This window comes from Oncorhynchus clarkii, chromosome 9 (assembly GCF_045791955.1).
Source record: "Oncorhynchus clarkii lewisi isolate Uvic-CL-2024 chromosome 9, UVic_Ocla_1.0, whole genome shotgun sequence".
In the NCBI taxonomy this organism is placed as follows: Eukaryota; Metazoa; Chordata; class Actinopteri; order Salmoniformes; family Salmonidae; genus Oncorhynchus; species Oncorhynchus clarkii.
This window is the reverse complement of record NC_092155.1, coordinates 35748370-35773684: the sequence shown is the minus strand read 5'-3', so window position 1 is coordinate 35773684 and position 25315 is coordinate 35748370. Positions and strand designations below refer to the sequence as shown.

The window sequence follows — 25315 nt, the reverse complement described above, 5'->3', positions numbered from 1 at the left end:
CCGGATGCTGGCCTTCTAGGCAGAGATGCAAAGAAAAAGCAATACCTCAGACTGGCCAAAATAAAGAAAAGATTAAGATGGGCAAAAGAACAGACACTGGACAGAGGAAGGTTGGAAAAAAGTGTTATGGACAAACAAATCTAAGTTTGAGGTGTTCGGATCACAAAGAAGAACATTCGTGAGACGCAGAAAAAATGAAGATGCTGGAGGAGTGCTTGACGCCATCTGTTAAGCATGGTGGAGGCAATGTGATGGTCTAGGGGTGCTTTGGTGGTGGTAAAGTGGGAGATTTGCACAGGGTAAAGAAAGGCTATCCTTGAAGAAGGAAGGCTATCACTCCATTTTGCAACGCCATGCCATACCCTGTAGAAGGCGCATAATTGAAGCCAATTTCCTCCACCAATATAACAATGACCCAAAGCACAGCTCCAAACTATGCATGAACTATTTAGGGAAAAAGCAGTCAGCTGGTATTCTGTCGCTAATGGAGTGGCCAGCACAGTCACGGGATCTCAACCCTATTGAGTTGTGGGAGCAGCTTGACCGTAAGAAGTGCCCACCAAGCCAATCCAACTCGTGGGAGGTGTTTCAGGAAGCATGGGGTGAAATCTCTTCAGATTACCTCAACAAATTGACAACTAGAATGCCAAAGGTCTGTAACTGCTGCAAATGGAGGATTTTTTGACAAAAGAAAAGTTAAGGACAAATGTTTACATTTATTTTAATTTTATATTGAAACATTTATAACCTTGTAAACGTCTTGACTATATTTCCGATTCATTCTGCAACTCATTTCATCTATGTGCTCATGGAAAAAGTGACCCCATCAGAAGTTTACATACACCTCAGCCAAAAACATTTCAACTCAGTTTCACAATTCCTGACGTTTAATAAAAAATAAAAAAATTCCCTGTTTAAGGTCAGTTAGGATCACCACCTTATTTTAAGAATGAAATGTCAGAATAATAGTGGAGAGAACAATTTATTTAAGCTTTTATTTCTTTCATCACATTCCCAGTGGGTCAGAAGTTTACATACACTCAATTAGTATTTGGTAGCATTGCCTTTAAATTGTTCAACTTGGGTCAAACGTTTCAGGTAGCCTTCCACAAGCTTCCCACAAAAAGTTGGGTGAATTTTAACCCATTCCTCCTGGCAGAGCTGGTGCAACGGAGTCAGGTTTGCAGGCATCCTTGCTCACACATGCTTCTATAGGATTGAGGTCAGGGCTTTGTGATGGCCACTCCAATACATTTACTTTGTTGTCCTTAAGCCACTTTGCCACAACTTTGGAAGTATGCTTGAGGTCATTGTCCTTTTGGAAGGTCCATTTGCAACCAAGCTTTAACTTCCTGACTGAGGTCTTGAGATGTTGCTTCAATATATCCACATATTTGTCCAACCTCATAATGTCATCTATTTTGTGAAGTGCAACAGTCCCTCCTGCAGCAAAGCAAACCCACAACATGATGCTGCCACCCCCGTGCTTCACGGTTGGGATGGTGTTCTTCGGCTTGCAAGCCTCCCCCTTTTTCCTCCAAACATAACGATGGTCATTATGGCCAAACAGTTCTATTTTTGTTTCATCAGACCAGAGGACATTTCTCCAAAAATAACCGTCTTTGTCCCCATGTGCAGTTGCAAACCCTAGTCTGGCTTTTTTAATGGAGGTTTTGGAGCAGTGGCTTCTTCCTTGCTGAGCGACCTTTCATGTTGTCGATATAAGAATCATTTTACTGTGGATATAGATACTTTTGTACTGGTTTCCTCCAGCATCTTCACAAGGTCCTTTGCTGTTATTTTAGGATTGATTTGCAACAATTTGCCAATTTGTTAACTTCTAGGTGACAGGGGGCAGTATTTTCACATCCGGATGAAATGCATGCCCAAATTCAACTGCCTGCTACTCATCCCCAAAAGATAAGATATGCATTATATTAGTAGATTTGGACAGAAAACACTGAAGTTTCTAAAACTGTCTGAGGTCACTCTTTTCAATGGGAATCCAGATTTTTAAGGGACCTTCTTGCAGTTCCTATCGCTTCCACTGGATGTCAGTCTTTAGAAATAGGTTGAGGTTTTTCCTTTGTGTAATGAAGTACGGCCATCTTGAACGAGGGTCACTTGAAGTGTACCGTTAGAGTCGTGTGACCAGAAAGCTAGCTACAGTTTGTTTTCTTCCTGTATTGAACACAGATCATCCCGTCTTCAATTTTATTGATTATTTACGTTTAAAAATACCTAAAGTTGTATTACAAAAGTAGTTTGAAATGTTTTGGCAAAGTTTACAGGTAACTTTTGAAATATTTTGTAGTCACATTGCGCAAGTTGGAAACTGTTTTTCTGGATCAAACGCGCCAAATAAATTGACATTTTGGGTATATATAGACGGAATTAAATCGAACAAAAGGACCATTTGTGATGTTTATGGGACATATTGGAGTGCAAACAAAAGAAGCTCGTCAAAGGCATTAATTATATTTTTATTTCTGCGGTGTCACTCCTGCAGGGTTGAAATATGCTTCTCTTTGTTTACTATGGTATTATCCTCAGATAATAGCATTGTTTGTTTTCGCCGAAAAGCCCTTTTGAAATCTGACATGTCGGCTGGATTCACAACAAGTGTAGCTTTAAAATTTGCTATCTTGCATGTGTGATTTCATGAAAGTTTGATTTTTATAGTAATTTATTTGAATCTGGCGCTCTGCATTTTCCCTGGCTTTTGGCCAGGTGGGAAGCTAGCTTCCCACATATCCCAGAGAGGTTAAGAAATTTGTCGAGTGGTTGAAAAACGAGTTGTAATGACTCCAACCTAAGTGTATGTAAAAAACTTCCGACTTCAACTGTATGCACACACACAAAAATAAAACATCCTCTCAGGGTCAACTGCGTTTATTTAACAACTTAACATGTTTGTATGAACACAACATTCAACAACTGAGACAAACTGAACAAGTTCCACAGACATGTGACTAACGGAATAATTTTGTCCCTGAAAAGGGGGAGGGGGGTGATATCAAAAGTCAGTATCTGGTGTGGCCACCAGCTGCATTAAGTACTGCATTGCATCTCCTCATGGACTGCACCAGATTTGCCAGTTCTTGCTGTGAGATGTTACCCCACTCTTCCACCAAGGCACCTGCAAGTTCCTGGACATTTCTGGGGGGACTAGACCTAGCCCTCACCCTCCGATCCAACAGGTCCCAGATGTGCAGGAAGGGTACCACATGAGGGAGGAGGATGTCTTCCCTGTAACGCACAGCGTTGAGATTGCCTGCAATGACAACAAGCTCAGTCCGATGATTGAGACACACCGCCCCAGACCATGACGGACACTCCACCTCCAAATCGATCCCGCTCCAGAGTACAGGCCTTAGTGTAACGCTCATTCTTTCGGCGATAAACGCCAATCCGACCATCACCCCCGGTGAGACAAAACTGCGACTCGTCAGTGAAGAGTACTTTTTGCCAATCCTGTCTGGTAAAGCGACGGTGGGTTTGTGCCCATAGGCGACGGTGTTGCCGGTGATGTCTGGAGAGGACCTGCCTGACAACAGGCCTACAAGCCCTCAGTCCAGCCTCTCGAGGACAGTCTGAGCACTGATGGAGGGATTGTGCGTTCCTGTTGTAACTCAGGCAGTTGTTGTTGCCATCCTGTATCTGTCCCGCAGGTGTGATGTTCGGATGTACTGATTCTGTGCAGGTGCTGTTACGTAGTCTGCTACTGCGAGGACGATCAACTGTCCGTCCTGTCTCCCTGTAGCGGTGTCTTAGGGGTCTCACAGTACGAACATTGCAATTTATTGCTGTGGCCACATCTGCAGTCCTCATGCCTCCTTGCAACATGCCTAAGGCACATTCACACAGATGAGCAGGGACCCTGTGCATCTTTCTTTTGGTGTTTTTCAGAGTCGGTAGAAAGGCCACTTTTGTGTCCTAAGTTTTCATAACTATCTTAATTTCCTATCGTCTGTAAGCTGTTAGTGTCTTAACGATGTTCCACAGGTGCATGTTCATTAAGTGTTTATGGTTCATTGAACAAGCATGGGAAACAGTGTTTAAACCCTTTACAATGAAGATCTGTGAAGTTATAATTTGTAAAAATCCAAATCTTTGAAAGACAAGGTCCTGAAAAAGCTACATTTCTTTTTTTGCTGAGATAAAAATATTTTTTTTTTGATAATGATAATTATCACAATATTAATCAAATTATGTTTAAAAGGTGCATCTCTGCTTCAGACTCAAGAATGCCTGAACAAACCAAAGGCTTTTTGTTTCCTATTGATTGTCAGAAGCTTAAGAACTCACAAGTCACATTAACTCTACTTTTTTTAAAAGCTATAAACCCTCAAGTTATGAACAAGAAATAAAAAAACATTTTTAAAAAGTGCAAATCGATATGCATTATAACTGTTAGCCTAATGGCACATCAGTCGAAGTTGGGGTAGTCGTCGTCTTACAAGTTAAAAGCAAGAAAGACAAGTCTGTCTACGGTCTCTGGCTTTAAAGCTGCCCTATGGCAGGTCACTTGCCACCTGTGCTAAAAACGCATTCTGAGGGGGAGTAGGTCACAGGAATGCACAGGTAGCACTTTGCCAGGTGGCTGAATTTAGGAACGTTTTTTGAGTAGATCTTCCACCAGTCCAGTGGATTGGTTTTGCTGTCAGCATCAGGAGACTGAAGGTAGCAGCTGAGTTCCTTTTCTACCAGCTCGATTTCAGTAAGACCTGTGGTGGTGGAGCATGGCTTTTTTTTTTTTTTTTACTGCCCAGTGACTCTCTTTTTGGCTGGCAGTTGTTGCTGCGGATTCACCACGTCTCCCTGTGCTGTGCTTGGGTTTTCATGTCCCTCATTGACCATCTCTGAGACAGCTCTTGCTTTTATGTGGCCCATATTCTCCTCTTTGATGTAATGTTTTAAACCGAGGGTCGATCAGCGAGGCTATGTCCAGGAGGCAATCTGTGGCTAGGTCATCATATTTCTCATTCAGATAGTCACTGACTATCATTTTGATGGTTTGGGTGAGCTCTGTTTCACCATCATTAGGTTTCATGACCTCTGTATTGAACAGGTGTAGTACTGGCTTCAAGTAAGACACACTGACATAAGACTCACCAGACAGAGCATCTGTGAATTCTAGGAGTGGGGTCACTGCCAGGTTGATGGACTCAAGAACATCTACAGTTGAAGTCGGAAGTTTACATACACTTAGGTTGGAGTCATTCAAACTGGTTTGTTTTTCAACCACTCCACAAATTTCTTGTTAACGAACTATAGTTTTGGCAAGTCGGTCAGGACATCTACTTTGTGCATGACGCAAGTAATTTTTCCAACAATTGTTTACAGACAGATTATTTCACTGTATCACAATTCCAGTGGGTCAGAAGTTTACATACACTAAGTTGACTGTGCCTTTAAACCGCTTGAAAAATTATGTCATGGCTTTAGAAGCTTCTGATAGGCTAATTGACAACATTTGAGTCAATTGGAGTAGTATCTGAGGATGTATTTCAAGGCCTACCTTCAAACTCAGTGCTTCTTTGTTTGACTTCATGGGAAAATGAAATCAGCCAAGACCTCAGAAAAAAAAACATTGTAGACCTCCACACGTCTGGTGTGGGAACAATTTCCAAACGCCTGATGGTACCACGTTTATCTGTACAAACAATAGTACACAAGTATAAACACCATGGGACCACGCAGCTGTCATACCGCTCAGGAAGGAGACACATTCTTTTCCTTTCGAAAAGTGCAATCCCAGAACCAAAGCAAAAAGGACCCTGTGAAGATGCTGGAGGAAACCAGTACAAAAGTATCTATATCCACAGTAAAACGAGTCCTATATCGACATAACCTGAAAGGCCGCTCAGCAAGGAAGAAGCCACTGCTCCAAAACCGCCATAAAAAGCCAGACTACAGTTTGCAACTGCACATGGGAACAAAGATCATACTTTTTTGAGAAATGTCCTCTGGTCTGATGACACAAAAATAGAACTGTGGAAGGCTACCCGAAACGTTTGACCCAAGTTGAACAATTTAAAGGCAATGCTACCAAATACTAATGGAGTGTATGGAAACTTCTGACCCATTGGGAATGTGATGAAAGAAAAGCTGAAATAAATCACTACTATTATTCTGACATTTCACATTCTTAAAATAAAGTTGTGATCCTAACTGGGAATTTTTACTAAGATTAAATGTCAGGAATTGTGAAAAACTGAGTTTAAATGTATTTGGCTAAGGTGCATGTAAATTTCAGACTTCAACTGTATATCTGTATGGGTGGGAGCGAAGGGCCGGGTCTTCTTGTCACTGGACAAGACCCGTGAAATGGCTTTCTCCTGCTCCATTACTCTTTGCACTATCTTTTGAAGTGATCCCCCACCTGGTAGGCAACTCTGTCACCAACTTGTGCTGGGGTAGGTTGTGTTCTTTTTGAGCAACTGCCAGGTCTCTTATTTTTCCAACAATAGGAAAAGGCACCAACCACTTTCTTACACACTCCAATTGCTTGATCCATCCACTAAGAGAAATAGAGATTTTAATACAAAATGTTAAAATCACAATAATCCCTTTAGTTATGTACAAATGTAATATTTAACTTAATCAGTTAACAAAAAAAAAAGCAAATTTAGTTTCATCTAACCAATCACTTCAATATACACAATTGACAAGGTAACTTACCAATGGCCAAGTGCAGACAATGTCCAAAACATTGCAGTCAGGTCCATTTGTTGATTTGAGCAGCCTTCACCACGTTCGCACCACTATCCGTTGTAATGCAGACCCGTCTGTCTTGACTGAGTCCCCAGGAGGCGAGAGCGTCAATGAGCCCCTCTGCTATACTGTAGCGTCATCCGTGTGGTCGTCAAGAAAGTATGATGTTTGAAGGCATTTATTTTGAAGATTCCACTCTGTCAATATAGTGGACAGTGAGGCTAATGTAAGGCTCTGATGTGCGACTAGACCACAGATCGGTAGTGGTAGCAAAATCCGTCAAATCTGTCTTGAGCCGGTCCTCAACTTTTTCCCCTACACTCGGAATAGAGTTTAGGCACTGCGGTGTGAAAAATGTTTGCGGCCAGGGAGCACATACCTGGGGTCAATTAAATTGGTAAGCCTCTTGAAACCTTCCTTTTCGACTGTGCTAATTGGTAGCATGTCCTTAAAAATGCAATGCATAATAGGATTTGTAATTTGTCTTTTTGATGTTTGGTCGTAGGGCATAAATGCAGTCAGTATTGACTGCTTCCGGCGAACATCCCTAGATTGGCTGGTGCTTGAGGTGTGTTAATCAATACCGTGGCGCAAACTCAAACTTCCTGCATGTTCCAAAGAGTGATTTTGCAACAGATGGTGAAAAGGGTTTGTCGTATTACCAGACTTGGTAGCCACCGGTCTACGGCACAATTTGCACTGAACATTGCTCTGCTCTTTGTTGGACTTCAAAAAGCCAAACCACTTCCAAATAACTGAAACATTTGAACCCTTTTTAATCAATAATTTAGTCGTTGGAAGCTGCTCCTTCTCCATGGCTATCACTGCTACTGTTTTCGCCTACATTACAAATTGTGGTTAATAGTGGTTACTCCATCACTAGGTGCTACGTGATTTTTAGTGGGCCTCTCCAGGTGCACATTGACGCAGCAGGAACGTGCAGAGAAGTGACAGAGGTGAAATGGACTGCTGTACCTAATTATTCTACATCGACATTATAGAACATTTATCTAAATGTTTTTATATCGTTATTGAGGGAAGTAATTACCTCGATAATTATTGATGTCACCCAGCCCTAATATAAAACGGCGACAGTGGTCATTTGACTGGCCAATTACCGTCATCCAAAATTCCATGACCGTCACAGCTCTAGATGTAATTAAGTTACACACCCCCAAATGAAGTCCTATTCATGGGTTGCACGTTTCGTCACAACAATGTCCGACTGAGCATTCTACTCAATGCATCGTCAATGAGCGCTGATGATCGCATCAAGTGATTTACAGTTTCTTGGAAATAATATGACATTCAAAAGGAAGCAAATCATTAGTAGGAAAACCTTGTCATAATTTTGATGTTGCCAGATTGACTTTAGATGCAGTATAACGTTAGCTAGCTAAGATTGAGGGGATGCCACTGGATTTTAACTAGCTAACGTTAGCATTGCTAGCTATTTTTGACAAACTTTGCTAGCTAATGACAACATTGCCATCTGTCTAAAGTTAATTTGACCACATGATAATGCTGGCAGTGGTTTCCTACTAATTATTTTACTACTTTAGCAATGTCATCGTATTTCCAGGCACTATGGTGTAATTTAGACTAAATACTAGTTAGTCTATTCATATGAATTCCAGAAATGTCCATGATGGCAGAATCATAATAAACGATGCACAAAGCCAGTGGAACAACAACGTTCAAAGTACGGTGACGGAAGCACGAACAGACAGGCTGCTATTTTTTCAAATTCACAGTTGACTATAAGGAGCCAGTCCACTCTACCTGAACAGTTACCAAACCACAGGGAGTTACACCTGACCACTTACTTGTAGACCACTAAATCGGGTTGGTCAATAACAGTAAACATTTGACCATTTCTAATCAATTACTAAAAGCACCAACATGTGACTCAACCGATGGGGCTAGAGAAGAACCAGGCAGAATCAGCACTTTGGTGAAAATCATTGATCAATGTAGCATTTGTTAACCATGCCAATTGTGAGGAACAATCTGTTTTACATTTTAGTCATTTAGCAGACACTCATATCCAGAGAAACTTACAGTAGTGAGTGCATACATCTTTTTTTATGCTGTTAAAATCTACAGTCCAATAGACCTTCATAGAGAGCAATGGGGGGCAAAAATGGTCATCAGAAAATGACCTTTTGAATGGTGACTGATTTGTTTGCTTCAATAACTGTCCACTAGAGGGAGTGTTTGTACGTGTCTATGGGGAAAGTAGGCAATAGAATGAATGATTAAATTCCACATCCTCTCCTCATCCTGTGTCCAATTATGGGTCATACTCTGCTTGCTGGAAGAGAGATTGGATTTCCTCTATTCCATTATCATGTACATGACATCTTCATCACTGTGAAAAGATGAATCCGTCTCTCTGCTCCAAGCATGTCATCATGACATCAGTTGAACATACCCTCTCTGAATAGGAGAGAGACATACACATACTCATGACTCACTGCCAGGATAACTTTTCATGAAAAATAAAATGTTATGGTCACAGATAGGTCCAGTCAAATGTGTTTTATAGGGTCAGCCTGCAATTGTAGTATAGCAACCCAGGAGCAAATGAGGGTTAAGTGCAAGGGCAAAGAGATTTTTAAACCTTGTTGGCTCAGGTATTCCAACCAGTGACCTTTCGCTTACTGGCCCAACGCTCTAACCGCTAGGCTACCTACCACTTATGAGGTATGCAAGCAACATAATTTCATCCTCTCACGCTCTCACACACACACAGTGACCTAACAGGCAGCCGCAGTACCCTCAGCTGACAGAGCTTTAGCGAGGCCACAGGGCCACCACACCGCTACCAGCATGCATCAGCTGCTTCCTGTCAGCAGCCCTACTGTTGTTGCACAGTGGGGGCGTTTACTTCTCACGACCCACCGTCTTACTGCTGGGTCAAAACAGACACCATGCACTAAACTATACTATTTGACTGCTATAGCCCAATATTGTGAAAAGGTCAGGGAATTAATATTTGTTAATGCTGTATGATATAGTCATCACATAATATGTGCCTGTGTGCTTGATTACCTATGTATTGTCATATGGATTATTTTGTTTGTGTCTGCACTAATGACACTAGGTTCATGAGGAGCCCAGTCATGCTTATTGGCTGTCGTTCATTTAAGCCTAAACTTCCAGGGAGAGAGAGAGAATGATAATCCTGCGCTGCAGACTAGAGGTTGGAAATAATTACTTAATACCATATGTGGTCAAAAATTGTGATTTTTCCAGTGGCTGTTAAGACTTACAACAGGTAGGTTCTTACGGAAACAAAACAGGACTAAGAGTTTGGTAACTCAAAATTGCTGACCTACAGTGCATTCAGGAAGTATTCAGACCCCTTGACCTTTTCCACATTTTGTTACATTACAGCCTTATTCTAAAATGGATTAAATAAATTGGTTCTCCTCAATCTACACACAATACCCCATAAAGACAAAGCGAAATACTTAAGTATTCAGACCCTTTGATATGAGACATGAAATTGAGCTTAAGTGTATCCTGTTTCCATTGGTCATCCTTGATGCTTCTACAACTTGAAGTCCATCTGTGGTAAATTCAATTGATTGGACATGATTTGGAAAGGCACACACACCTGTCTATATAAAGACACCCGTCTTTATAAGTGCACGTCAGAGCAAAAACTAAGCCATGAGGTCGAAGGAATTGTCGATAGAGATCCGAGACAGGATTGTGCCGAGGCACAGATCTGGGGAAGGGTACCAAAATATTTCTGCAGCATTGAAGGTCCCCAAGAACACAGTGACCTCCATCATTCTTAAATGGAAGAAGTTTGGATCCACCAAGACTCTTTCTAGAGCTGGCCGCACAGCCAAATTGAGCAATTGAGGGAGAAGGGTCAGGGAGGTGACCAAGAATCTGATAGTCACTGACAGAGTTCCTCTGAAGATGGGAGAACTTTCCAGGACAACCCTCTCTGCAGCACTCCACCAATCAGGCCTTTGTGGTTGTGGCCAGACGGAAGCCACTCCTCAGTAAAAGGCATAACAGTCCACTTGGAGTTTGCCAAAAGGCCCCTAAAGGACTCAGACCATGAGAAACAAGGTTCTCTGGTCTGATGAAACCAATAATGAACTCTTTGGTCTGAGGAAACCTGGCAGCATCCCTACGGCAAAGCATGGTGGTGGCAGCTTCATGTTGTGGAGATATTTTTCAGCAGCAGGGACTGGGAGACCAGGATCGAGGGAAAGATGAACGCAGAAAAACACAGAGATCCCTCATGAAAACCTGCTCCAGAGCTCTCAGGACCTCAGACTGGGGTGAAGGTTCGCCTTCCAACAGGACAATGACCCTAAGCACACAGCCAAGACACAGAAGTGGCTTCGGGACAAGTCTTTGAATGTCCTTGAGTGGCCCTGCCAGAGCCCGGATTTGAACATCTCTGGAGAGACCTGAAAATAGCTGTGCAGCGACACTCCCCATCCAACCTGAGAAGCTTGAGAGCATCTGCAGAGAACAATTGGAGAAACTCCCAAAATACAGGTGTGCCAAGATTGTAGAGTCATATCCAGGAGAAGACACGAGGCTGTAATCGCTGCCAAAGGTACATCAACAAAGCTGTCAGCAAGGCAAAGGGTGGCAACTTTGAAGAATCTCAAATATATTTTGATTTGTTTTTTGGTTACTAGATGATTCCATATGTGTTATTGCATAGTGTTGATGTCTTCACTATTATTCTACAGTGTAGAAAATAGTAAAGAAATTAAGAAAAACCCTGGAATGAGTAGGTGTGTCCAAACTTTCGACTGGTACTGTACGCTTATGTGATATTTCTAATTTTATGGGGGGGGGGGGGGGTTAGGAAAAAGTCAAGGGTTTTGAATACTCTCCAAATGCATGGTATTATTAGTAGCGTGTCAATGCTATAGGCCTCTAAACCATTTGAATTTGCATGGAAACCCATTTATAACTTGGATTCCCTATAGTAGTCTAGCTGATTGACAGCTCCCAATAGACATCACCATTATGCTGTCATGAAGTGTGAACGCTTGCTGACTGCATAAGAGAGAGGACTTCCTGTGAGCGCCATCATGCATCAGCCCTCTAATGGAAATCATTCATTGAAACCGACCAGTCCAGTAGGACACCCATCAGAGAGATCCAGGAGGACCCACACACATACCAAGAGATAGCTGGGAGTTGGAAAAGGTCAGATGACAAAGCCTTGAGGCATGTTGATACTTAATATTCCTAATTCCTATTAATATTTGATGATAGTCATTAATAATTCATAATAGGCCTTTAGGGAAAATATCAGACGTCTTGATAGGAAAATGCATAATTGTTTCCCCATTTTACAGTTGTTTAAATTAAACTTTACATCACCATAAAAAAGGTTGAGCAGGTCAAATAAGCCTTCTTATCCACAACAAACTGCTGAATACTTTCTGATCAAAAAAGGTGCTGCATCTTACCTGAAGTTCACACCAGGCAACTTCCACCCACGTGTCGGTATCCAGACCTTTATAGACAGTCTTGAAGGACCCTCTCCCGAGCTCAATATCAAACTTGAGAAACCGTCCCCCAGGGGATGTGGAAACAGCTTTCATTTCGGCCTCTTCCTCGTTCTCGTCGCTGGCAGTTCTGATAGCATTTTTACTGCCGTCGGTGGATGCAACGTTCAATGTATCCCCAGCTTTCTCCTTCTCATCAGCACTGGCACTCTCTGTGGCGCTGTCTTTCTGCCCCCCTTGACTCTCGGTGCTGGAGCCCTCCTGTGGCCCCGACCAAGCCCCCCGTGTCCTGTCAACTATCGTGCGCAGGTTTATGTTGAGGATTTTACTGCTGTTGTCACATTCTGGCACCTCAAAAGCCTGTTCATCCGAGTCCGAGAACCACAAACTTCTCCTGATGAATCTTTGACGTACGATCAGCTGATAATTCGATGGAGGATACGAACTTGGATCGCTCCCACCTCTCAGGACTGTCGAAGTGCCCATATTATTGACGTTTCTGTCGCTGATGGTCTCATAAATATTTATGCTGAGATCACATTGTGAATTGGGAACAGATGGATATTTAAATCCATCGTGCTCGGTACCCGATTCCATGGCAATTTCACTTTTGAGTCACTGACGTTTCTAGATGATGACAGCCATATGGTTGTTCCGGACACTAAGGCGGAGTGGGGACGGAAGACCTGCAGCACCAGCTAGGTTACGCAATTCTTCAGCATGGGGGTATCACAGGAACGATGTCAGTCTGCACATCCAATCTAGACGAAAGCAAAGAGTTAAAATATTTTAAAAGGCGTGGATGAAAGCATTGACATGGCCTTGCATTTCGCAACACACATGGTATATAACGTTAACTAGCTAAACCAGCTTTGTCTCTGCTTCCTGTCATAAGCAACCAAAGTTGAGAAATGTAAAACAAATGGTTAACACTAAAATAAACTAGCTGAATAGGTATAGCCAGTTTGCGAGCTATTTAGCTAATGAACGTAAACGTCAGAATTTAGCTATAGTTGTGATTTAGCAGGTGCACATCAATTTAATGTCGAGATTCGCGTCAGCGAGGGAGTTAATGAAGTGACAACTTTATCCAGCTACCCGTAAAAAAAAGCTAACTAGCTCCCACTCCAATAATCCAAAAAGATTCGTGGTAGCTTGTCTGTAGCTGCTTATGTACATTTCGAGCAGGCGAAGAAGCTGGGGTTTGTCTAGGATCCAGCTTGTCAAAGTTGACTTTAACGTTACATTCTTGTAGCAGGTTAAGGATAATTAGATTAAAGTTAGGCAAGGTTTATCTAAAATGAAAGAAAAAGATATTTGACAAAAGCGGAATCCCATCTAGAAATGACTGGAAGCTGGCTGACGCCTACTAGCCGACTGATGACGCTAGCTCCGTCCGACTGAAACTACGATGAGTGCAGTTTGTTTTTATCTATCGGTCTACATATTTGCTTATTTTCGCTCCATGGGTCTGAGCTGTAGCTAATAAATCATAAACGAGAAAACTGAATATCACCAACCTTGCATCCCTCGCGTCTACGTCTTATATAGATAGCCCTGTTGCCGCCAAATGACTAGCGGCTATGCAGGCGGTCTCATCCGATGTGGTGGGAGCTTTCTGCAGGTTACTGGAGCGAGTGTCTCATCTCATGAGTCTTCAACGTAGTGTTGTAATGGTGATTGAATGTCCGGGTGAATATTCTCAGCATTAAATTGACAACGTTAATAGCTCGCCAACGTTTCGCATCGCACAATGTATGCAACTGCGAGGTCCCCTTTTTACACATTGATTCCACGCCCCTAGTAACGACTGGACCTCCTGCTACGTGACAACAGAGGAGGGGAGACGTGTTGACCCAGCCCATTTGCTTGAAATACAGGCCCGAAAAGATACACCTAATAGGCATGTAGGCTATGGCAGTTGTTCAAAACCCTATACTAGCCTACTTCTTTCAATTTATTGAGGTGTATGGCATACACTTGATTTAAGACAGCTAAATTAACTAAACTCAACAAAAAAAGAAACGTCCCTTTTTCAGGACCCTGCCTTTCAAAGATAAATTGTAAAAATCCAAATAACTTCACAGATCTTCATTCTAAAGGGTTTAAACACTTTCCCATGCTTGTTCAGTGAACCATAAACACTTAATGAACATGCACCTGTGGAACATCGTTAAGACACTAACAGCTTACAGAAGGTAGGCAATTAAGGTCACAGTTATGACAACACTAAAAAGGCCTTTCTACTAACTCTTAAAAACACCAAAAGAAAGATGCCCAGGGTCCCTGCTCATCTGTGTGAATGTGCCTTAGGCATGTTGCAAGGAGGCATGAGGACTGCAGATGTGGCCAGGGCAATAAATTGCAATGTTCGTATTGTGAGAAGCCAAAGACAGCGCTACAGGGAGACAGGACGGACAGCTGATTGTCCTCACAGTGGCAGACCACGTGTAACACCTGCACCTGGTCGGTACATCTGAACATCACACCTGCGGGACAGGTACAGGATGGCAACAACAACTGCCCGAGTTACACCAGGAACGCACAATCCCTCCATCAGTGCTCAGATGTCCGCAATAGGCTGAGAGAGGCTGGACTGACGGCTTGTAGGCCTGTTGTAAAGGCAAGTCCTCACCAGACATCACCGGCAACAACGTCGACTATGGGCACAAACCCACCGTCGCTTTACCAGACAGGACTGGCAAAAAGTGCTCTTCACTGACGAGTCACGGTTTTGTCTCACCATGGGTGATGGTCGAATTTGCGTTTATCGTCGAAGGAATGAGAGTTACACCGAGGCCTATACACTGGAGCGGGGTCGTTTTGGAGGTGGAGGGTCCGTTATGGTCTGGGGCGGTGTGTCACAGCATCATCGGACTGAGCTTGTTGTCATTGCAGGCAATCTCAACGCTGTGCGTTACAGGGAAGATATCCTCCTCCCTCATGTGGTACCCTTCCTGCAGGCTCACCCTGACATGATCCTTCAGCATGACAATGCCACCAGCCATACTGCTCATTCTGTGTGTGATTTCATGCAAGACAGGAATGTCAGTGTTCTGCCATGGCCAGCAAAGAGCCCGGATCTCAATCCCATTGAGCACATCTGGGACCTGTTGGATCGGTTGGTGAGGGCTAGGGCCATTCCCCCCAGAAATGTCCAGGAACTTGCAAGTGCCTTAGTGGAAGAGTGGGGTAACATCTCACAGCAAGAACTGGCAAAACTGGTGCAGTCCATGAGGAGATGCACTGCAGTACTTAATGTAGCTGGTGTCCATACCAGATACTGACTGTTACTTTTGATTTTGACCCCCTTTGTCCAGGGACAAAATTATTCAATTTCTGTTATTCACATGTCTGTGGAACTTGTTCAGTTTATGTTTCAGTTGTTTCAGTTGTTATGTTGATACAAATACAGTGCCTTGCGAAAGTATTCGGCCCCCTTGAACTTTGCAACCTTTTGCCATATTTCAGGCTTCAAACATAAAGATATAAAACTGTATTTTTTTTGTGAAGAATCAACAACAAGTGGGACACAATCATGAAGTGGAACGACATTTATTGGATATTTCAAACTTTTTTAACAAATCAAAAACTGAAAAATTGGGCGTGCAAAATTATTCAGCCCCCTTAAGTTAATACTTTGTAGCGCCACCTTTTGCTGCGATTACAGCTGTAAGTCGCTTGGGGTATGTCTCTATCAGTTTTGCACATCGAGAGACTGACATTTTTTCCCATTCCTCCTTGCAAAACAGCTCGAGCTCAGTGAGGTTGGATGGAGAGCATTTGTGAACAGCAGTTTTCAGTTCTTTCCACAGATTCTCAATTGGATTCAGGTCTGGACTTTGACTTGGCCATTCTAACACCTGGATATGTTTATTTTTGAACCATTCCATTGTATATTTTGCTTTATCTTTTGGATCATTGTCTTGTTGGAAGACAAATCTCCGTCCCAGGTCTTTTGCAGACTCCATCAGGTTTTCTTCCAGAATGGTCCTGTATTTGGCTCCATCCATCTTCCCATCAATTTTAACCATCTTCCCTGTCCCTGCTGAAGAAAAGCAGGCCCAAACCATGATGCTGCCACCACCATGTTTGACAGTGGGGATGGTGTGTTCAGCTGTGTTGCTTTTACGCCAAACATAACGTTTTGCATTGTTGCCAAAAAGTTCAATTTTGGTTTCATCTGACCAGAGCACCTTCTTCCACATGTTTGGTGTGTCTCCCAGGTGGCTTGTGGCAAACTTTAAACGACACTTTTTATGGATATCTTTAAGAAATGGCTTTCTTCTTGCCACTCTTCCATATACGACTGATTGTTGTCCTATGGACAGAGTCTCCCACCTCAGGTGTAGATCTCTGCAGTTCATCCAGAGTGATCATGGGCCTCTTGGCTGCTTCTCTGATCAGTCTTCTCCTTGTATGAGCTGAAAGTTTAGAGGGATGGCCAGGTCTTGGTAGATTTGCAGTGGTCTGATTACTCCTTCCATTTCAATATTATCGCTTGCACAGTGCTCCTTGGGATGTTTAAAGCTTGGGAAATCTTTTTGTATCCAAATCCGGCTTTAAACTTCTTCACAACAGTATCTCGGACCTGCCTGGTGTGTTCCTTGTTCTTCATGATGCTCTCTGCGCTTTTAACGGACCTCTGAGACTATCACAGTGCAGGTGCATTTATACGGAGACTTGATTACACACAGGTGGATTGTATTTATCATCATTAGTCATTTAGGTCAACATTGGATCATTCAGAGATCCTCACTGAACTTCTGGAGAGAGTTTGCTGCACTGAAAGTAAAGGGGCTGAATCATTTTCACGCCCAATTTTTCAGTTTTTGATTTGTTAAAAAAGTTTGAAATATCCAATAAATGTCGTTCCACTTCATGATTGTGTCCCACTTGTTGATTCTTCACAAAAAAAATACAGTTTTATATCTTTATGTTTGAAGCCTGAAATGTGGCAAAAGGTCGCAAAGTTCAAGGGGGCCGAATACTTTCGCAAGGCACTGTATTTACACATGTTAAGTTTGCTGAAAATTAACACAGTTGACAGTGAGAGGACGTTTCTTTTTTTGCTAAGTTTATTTCCCATGACTAAGTCTCTCTCAATTCAATTTCAAGGGCTTTATTGGCATGGGAAACATGCCAAAGCAAGTGAAGTAGATAAAACAAAAGTTAAATAAACAATCAAAAATAAATGTAAACATTACACTCACAAAAGTTCCAATAGAATCAAGACATTTCAAATGTCATATTATGTGCAAGTAGTTAAAGTACACAAGGGAAAATAAATAAATGTACATTTGGGTTGTATTTGCAATGGTGTTTGTTCTTCACTGGTTGCCTTTTTCTTGTGGCAACAGGTCACAAATGTTGCTGCTCTGGTGGCACACTGTGGTATTTCACCCACTAGATATGGGAGTTTATCAAAATTGGGTTTGTTTTCAAATTCTTTGTGGGTCTGTGTAATCTGAGGCAAATATCAATCAAATGTATTCATTAAGCCCTTTTTACATCACAAAGTTCTATACAGAAACCCAGACTAAAACCCCAAACAGCAAGCAATGCAGATGTAGAAGGACGGTGGCTAGGAAAAACTCCCTAGAAAGGCTGAAACCTAGGAAGAAACCTAGAGAGGAACCAGGCTCTGAGGTGTGGCCAGTCCTCTTCTGGCTGTGCCGGGTGGAGATTCTAACGGTATTTGGCCAAGATGTTCAAACGTTCATAGATGACCAGCAGGGTCAATTAATAATAATCGCAGTGGTTTTAGAGGGTGCAACAGGTCAGCACCTCAGGAGTAAATGTCAGTTGGCTTTTCATAGCCGAGCATTCAGAGACAACAGGTGCGATAGAGCGATAGAGAGCGATAGAGAGAGCGAGAGAGAGAGCGAGAGAGAGAGAGACGAAATATCGTCTAATATGGTCATACATTTGGCAGGAAGTGCAGCTCAGTTTCCAGTGTTGGAAAAGGTACCCAATTGTAATACTTGAGTAAAAGTAAAGATACCTTAATATAAAATGACACAAGGAAAAGTGAAAGTCACCCAGTAAAATACTACTTGAGTAAAAGTCTAAAAGTATTTGGTTTTACATTTAATTAAGTATCGAAAGTAAAGGTAATTGCTAAAATATACTTAAGTATCTAAAGTTAAAGTACAAATAATTTCAAATTCCTTATATTAAGCAAACCGCATAGCACCATTTTCTTGTTTTTTAAATTGATGGTTAGCCAGAGGCACTCAGACATAATTTACAAATGAATTTACACTTTTCCTGTCCTGTTAAACATTCAAAATGTAAGTACTTTTGGGTGTCAGGGAAAATGTATGGAGTAAAAAGTACATTTTTTTTTAGGAATGTAGAGAAGTAAAAGTCAAGTCAAAAATATAAAGTGTAAAGTAAAGTACAGATACCCCAAAACACTACTTAAGTAGAACTTAAGTATTTTTACTTAAGTACTTTACACCCCTGTCAGTTTCCACTTCTTGAGAGCCTACGTGTACTTTGCCTCTCAATATTTTTGTATTTTTTTTTTACCTTTAACTATAGCAAGGCTATGCTCACTGAGTCTGTACGTAGTCAAAGCTTTCTTTAAGTTTGGATCAGTCACAGTGTTCAGGTATTCTGCCACTGTGTACTCTCTGTTTGGGGCCAAATAGCATTCTAGTTAGCTCGTTTTTTTTGTTGATTCTCTCCAATGTGTCAAGTAATTATATTTTAGTTGTCTCATGATTTGCTTGGGTCTAATTGTGTTGCTGTCCTGGGGCTGTGTGGGGTCTGTTTGTGTTTGTGAACAGAGCCCAAGGACCAGCTTGCTTAGGGGACTCTTCTCCAGGTTCATCTCTCTGTAGGTGCTGGCTTTGTTATGGGTCCGCCCAGGTCTTACCTAGTGTGCCTAGACAGTGAATATTCTACGGGTATATGTATGCCCGCGGGCCTCTTGCCTAAGCACTCCCAAGGTGCCTTCCCCTTCTCCCCTGGGAACAAATGAAACAGAATATTAAACAATTTTACAAACGAACTAAGAAACAAAGGACATCAACTAAGCTCTACCTGATCAACAAACTCACAGAACATACCAGCTCTCAGCAATGAACTCCCAGCAAAATCAACCTTTAGCAAAATCTCTCTGCAATGACCTCCAAGCAAATCTCTCTATCACAAACAATCGCTCTGCAATGACCTCAGCAAAATCTCTATCACAAACAATCGCTCTGCAATGACCTCAGCAAAATCTCTACAAACAATCGCTCTGCAATGACATCAGCAAAATGTCTCTCAGCAATCCCTACCTCCAAATCTCTCTCTCCTGAACAGAACACTGGCTTTTATATAGCTTCAGAATGAATGTAATATTGGAGACAGCTGTGTCTTGACGAGGGGGCGGGGTCAGCTCTCCAACTAGCCCTGGAGTCGACCAATCAGCTGCTTGAGGGATTTCAGGAAGCCATTTCCTGAAATAAAACACATGCAAATACACAAACTACAACACATAAACTGGGGAACGTAACAAAGGTTTGCGTCCTTTTAGGTGGTTGTAGAATTTAACAACTATTTTCTGTATCTTGATATTTAGCTGGTATTGGCCTAATTCTGCTCTGCATCCATTATTTAATGTTTTACGCTCTACACAGAGGATGTTTTTGCAGAATTCTGCATGCTGAGTCTCAATTTGGTGTATGTCCCATTTTGTGAATTCTTGGTTGGTGAGCGGACCCCAAACCTCACAACCATAAAGGGCAATGGGTTCTATAACTGATTGAAGTATTTTTAGCCAGATGCTAATTGATATGTCGAATTGTCTCTCAGATCGTTCACAGCTTTGTGGAAGTTACCTGTGGCGCTGATGTTTAGATCGATGTATGTATAGTTTGTGTGCTCTAGGGCAAAGAAATCTAGATGGAATTTGTATTCGTGGTCCTGGCAACTGGGCGTTTTTTGGAACACCATTATTTTTGTCTTACTGAGATTTACTGTCAGGGCCCTGGTCTGACAGAATCTGTGCAGAAGATCTAGGTGCTGCTGTAGGTCCTCTTTGGTTGGGGACAGAAGCACCAGATCATCAGAAAACAGTAGACATTTGACTTCAGATTCTAGTAGGGTGAGGCCGGGTGCTGCACACTGTTCTAGTGCCCTTGACAGTTTGTTGATATATTCAAGTAAGACCCAGATGCAGACAGTGTCGAAGTAACAAAAGTTTATTACTAGTACAGGGGCAGGCAAAACAAAAGTTCAAGGGCAGGCAGAGGTCAGTAATCCAGATAGGGTGCAAAAGGTCCAGAACGGCAGGCAGTCTCTGGGTCAGAGCAGGCAGGGATCAATAATCCAGTGGGTGTGGCAAGGTACAGAACGGCAGGCAGTCTCTGGGTCAGGGTAGGCAGGGATCAATAATCCAGTGGGTGTGGCAAGGTACAGAACGGCAGGCAGGTTCAGGGTCAGGGTAGGCAGAATGGTCCGCCGGGAGTATGGGTGGCAGATAAGCCTGGAGGAGTAGGCCCACTCCAGGACTGAGAAGAAGTCCGTGTCAGGAACAAACATCCGGTTATCTGGGCCCGACCTGGGGTTCGGCTTGGATCGCTGCGCCTCACGAACCTCCTTCCCTATTCCCCAGCTGAGTGCCGTCTCCAGGCATGAAGTGGGAAGGATGGTCACAGATTCCGGTGTTGAAGCCGAGGGGCTATAGCGGGGTGACAGCGCATCCGGCTTAATATTCTTGGATCCCGGCCGGTATGAGAGGGAGAAGTTGAACAAGGATGAACTAAGATGGGAGCTGTGGTAAAGCGGTGTTTGAAGTCCCGGAACTCCCGGTCAACATCTGGGGACCACGTGAACGGAACCTTGGGTGAGGTGAGTGCAGACGGGGGAAGCCAGGGTGCTGTAACCCCGGATAAAGCGGCGATAAAAGTTGGAAAATCCCAGGAAAAGTTGCAACTGCTCCCTGGATGTAGGTTGGGCCAATCCACCACCGCTCTCACCTTTCTGGGATCCATCTGTACACTCCCTGCAGCGATGATGGAACCCAGAAAGGGGATGGTGGAGCGATGGATTTCGAACTTCTCAAGGATGCCATCGAGGATGCCATCGAGGTAGACGAAGATGAACCGCCGGTTCAACATGTCGCGGAGAACATCATTAACCAGAGCCTGGAACACAGCAGGGGCGTTGGTAAGGCCAAATGGCATGACCAGATACTCATAGTGACCGCTAGTCATGTTGAAGGCAGTCTTCCACTCGTCCCCTTCCCGTATCCGCACCAGGTGGTAGGCATTCCATAGGTCCAGCTTGGAGAACACAGTGACCCCCTGGAGCGTCTCGAAGACAGAGGAGATGAGGGGTAGAGGGTAGCGGTTCTTCACCGTGATGTTGTTGAGACCCTGGTGGTCAATGCACGGGTTTTCATCCTTCTTCTCCACAAAGAAGAACCCTGCGCCGGCGGGGGAGGCAGAAGAACGGATGAAACATGCAGCTAGAGAGTTCTCAATGTAGGTGTCCATAGCCTTGGTCTCCGGACCCGACAGAGAGTACTTTCGTCCCCGGGGAGGAGTGGTGTCTGGGAGAAGGTCATCCTGCAGTCATATGGTCAGTGCAGCAGAAGCGAACTGGCCTGGGCCTTACTGAACACCTCCCGGAAGTCCTCGTCCTCCGCGGGAATTGCAGAGAGGTCCGGGGCAACTTCAGAATCGCCAGGAAGACGTCCCGGGGCAGGCTGTGTTGACTTCAGGCAATGGGCGTGGCAGAACGGGCTCCAGCCCATGATAGCAACAGCAGACCCGTCGCTGCGGTTCCCTGACACACGTAGGTTGATGGGGGTTGGTATTGTGGGTGACCCGGACTATAGAGCGCCCGTCCAGTGCTCTAATGTCCATGTGAATGGAGAGGGGCTCAACATCAACAGTGAAGAGGCGACTCCGGGATGCTGGCCTTCTTGGCAGAGTTGCAAAGAAAAAGCCATGTCTCAGACTGGCCATTAAAAATAAATTATTAAGATGGGCAAAAAAAAACACAGTCACCGGACAGAGAAACTCTGCCTCAAAGGCCAGCATCCCGGAGTCGTCTCTTCACTGTTGACATTGAGACTGGTGTTTTGCGCATACTATTTAATGAGCTGCCAGTTGAGAACTTGTGAGGCATCTGTTTCTCAAATTAGATACTCTAATGTATTTAGATCGAATCCCTGAGCTGACAAGGTAAAACTCTGTCGTTCTGCACCTGTTCCTAGGCAGTCATTGGAAAAAATCATTTGTTCATAACGGACTTGCCTAGTTACATTTTTTTTAAATGTACTTGTCCTCTTGCTCAGTTGTGCACCGGGGCCTCCCACTCCTCTTTCTATTCTGGTTAGAGCCAGTTTACGCTGTTCTGTGAAGGGAGTAGTACACAGCATTGTACGAGATCTTCAGTTTCTTGGCAATTTCTCGCATGGAATAGCCTTCATTTCTCAGAACAAGAATAGGCTGACGAGTTTCAGAAGAAAGGTCATTATTTCTGGCAATTTTGAGCCTGTAATCGAACCCAAAAATGCTGATGCTCCAGATACTCAACTAGTCTAAAAAAGGCCAGTTTTATTTCTTCTTTAAATCAGGACAACAGTTTTCAGCTGTGCTAACAATTGCAAAAGAGTTGTTTTCTAATGATCATTTAGCCTTTTAAAATTATAAACTTTGATTAGCTAACACAACGTGCTATTGGAACATAGGAGTGATGGTTGCTGATAATGGGTCTCTGTATGCCTATGTAGATATTCCATTGGATATTCCCGGAAGGTTGCAAGTTCAAACCCCCGAGCTGACAAGGTACAAATCTGTCGTTCTGCCTCTGAACAGGCAGTTAACCCACTGTTCCTAGGCCGTCATTGAAAATAAGAATTTGTTCTTAATTAACTGACTTGCCTAGTTAAATAAAGGTCAAATAAAATAAAATTGAATATCAGCCATTTCCAGCTACAATAGTCATTTACAACATTAACAATGTCTACACTGCATTTCTGATCAATTTGATGTTATTTTAATTGACAATTTTTTTTTATTTCTTTCAAAAACAAGGACATTTCTAAATGACCCCAAACTTTTGAACAGTATGTTGTTGGACATTGATCTAGTAATGATACCAGGATAATTTTACATGGTTAACATTAGAAGCCTCCTCCCTAAGTTTGTTTTATTCACTGCTTTAGCACACTGTGCCAACCTGGATGTTCTAGCCGTGTCTGAATCCTTCTTACGGATAGGCGGGACAGTTGCGTCCCACTTGGGCAAAAAAAACAGGGAAAATGCAACGTGGCAAATTCAAAAAAATTATATAAAATCAAACTTTCATTAAATCACACATGTAAGATACTCAATTAAAGCGACACTCGTTGTGAATCCAGCCAACATGTCAGATTTAAAAAATGATTTTCGGCGAAAGCATAAGAAGCTATTATCTGATGATAGCACCAGCAGTAAACAAAGGGGTAGCATATTTCAACCCTACAGACGCTACACAAAACGCAGAAATAAAATATGAAACATGCATTACCTTTGACGAGCTTCTTTTGTTGGCACTCCAATATGTCCCATAAACATCACAATTGGTCCTTTTGTTCGATTAATTCCGTCCATATACAGTGTATCCAAAATGTCAATTTATTTGACGTGTTTGATCCGGACAAAAACAGCTTCCAAAATGCGCAACGTCACTACAAAATATTTTAAAAGTTGCCTATAAACTTGCCAAAATATTTCAAACTACTTTTGTAATACAACTGTAGGTATTTTTAAACGTTAATAATCGATCAAATTGTAGACGGGTCTATCTGTGTTCAATACAGGAATGAAAACAAACCAGCGCTACTCTTCACGTCTTGCGCAACTCTCAACAGTGTTACCCAGTTCCTAGATGGCCTACTTCTTCATTGCACAAAGGAATAATCTCAACCAAATTCCAAAGACTGGTGACATCCAGTGGAAGCGGTAGGAACTGAAAACCAGTTTCTAAGAAATATCATTTTTCAACGAGAAGTCACTGAACAGACAGAGACCTAAAAAAAAAAAAAATCTTAACGGTTAATCCTCTGGTTTTTGCCTGCTACATAAGTTCTATTATACTCACAGACATGATTCAAACAGTTTTAGAAACTTCAGATTGTTTTCTATCCAAATCTATGAATAATATGCATATCTTATATTCTTGGCATGAGTAGCAGGAATTTGAAATTGGGCACGATATTTATCCAAAAGTGAAAATTCTGCCCTCTAGCCCCAAGAGGTTAGGAAGACAACCAAAAATTCTGAAATCTTCATCCCTAACTACAATATTTTCAGACAAGATAGAATGGCCAAAGCGGGCGGTGTTGCAATCTACTGCAGAGATAGCCTGGAGAGTTCTGTCCTACTATCCAGGTCTGTACCCAAACAATTTGAACTTCTACTTTTAAAAATTCACACCTCTAAAAACAAGTCTCACTGTTGCCGCCTGCTATTATAGACCACCCTCTGCCCCCAGCTGTGCTCTGGACACCATATGTGAACCGATTGCCCCCCATCTATCTTCAGAGCTCGTGCTGCTAGGCGATCTAAACTGGAACATGCTTAACACCCCAGCCATCCTACAATATAAGCTTGATCCCTCAATCTCACACAAATGATCAATGAACCTACCAGGTACCACCCCAAAGCCGTAAACACGGGCACCCTCAGATATCATCCTAACCAACTTGCCCTCTAAATACACCTCTGCTGTTTCTAACCAAGATCTCAGCGATCACTGCCTCATTGCCTGCATCCGTAATGGGTCAGCGGTCAAACGACCTCCACTCATCACTATCAAACGCTCCCTGAAACACTTCAGCAAGCAGACCTTTCTAATCTACCTGGCCGGGGTATTCTGGAAGGATATTGACCTCATCCCGTCAGTAGAGGATGCCTGGTTATTTAAAAAAAATGCCTTCCTCACCATCTTAAATAAGCATGCCCCATTCAAGAACTTTAGAACCAGGAACAGATATAGCCCTTGGTTCTCTCCAGACCTGACTGCCCTTAACCAACACAAAAACATCCTATGGCGTTCTGCATTAGCATCAAACAGCCCCCGTGATATGCAACGTTTCAGGGAAGCTAGAA

General features: G+C 42.8%; 1 protein-coding gene across 1 annotated transcript in view; it reads right to left on the bottom strand.

Moving 5' to 3' along the window:
- LOC139416227 (serine/threonine-protein kinase WNK2-like) overlaps nucleotides 1–13970 on the bottom strand; it is a 143097-nt gene extending 129127 nt beyond the window's left edge. Inside the window, exons 1-2 of the mRNA XM_071164643.1 lie at nucleotides 13739–13970; nucleotides 12180–12979 (exon numbers count right to left, since the gene is read on the bottom strand). Of these exons, the coding sequence (XP_071020744.1) occupies nucleotides 12180–12815 (636 nt within the window). The 5' untranslated portion in view covers nucleotides 12816–12979; nucleotides 13739–13970. The remainder of the gene's footprint in view (nucleotides 1–12179; nucleotides 12980–13738) is intronic.
- Between the last annotated feature and the right edge of the window lie 11345 nt (nucleotides 13971–25315).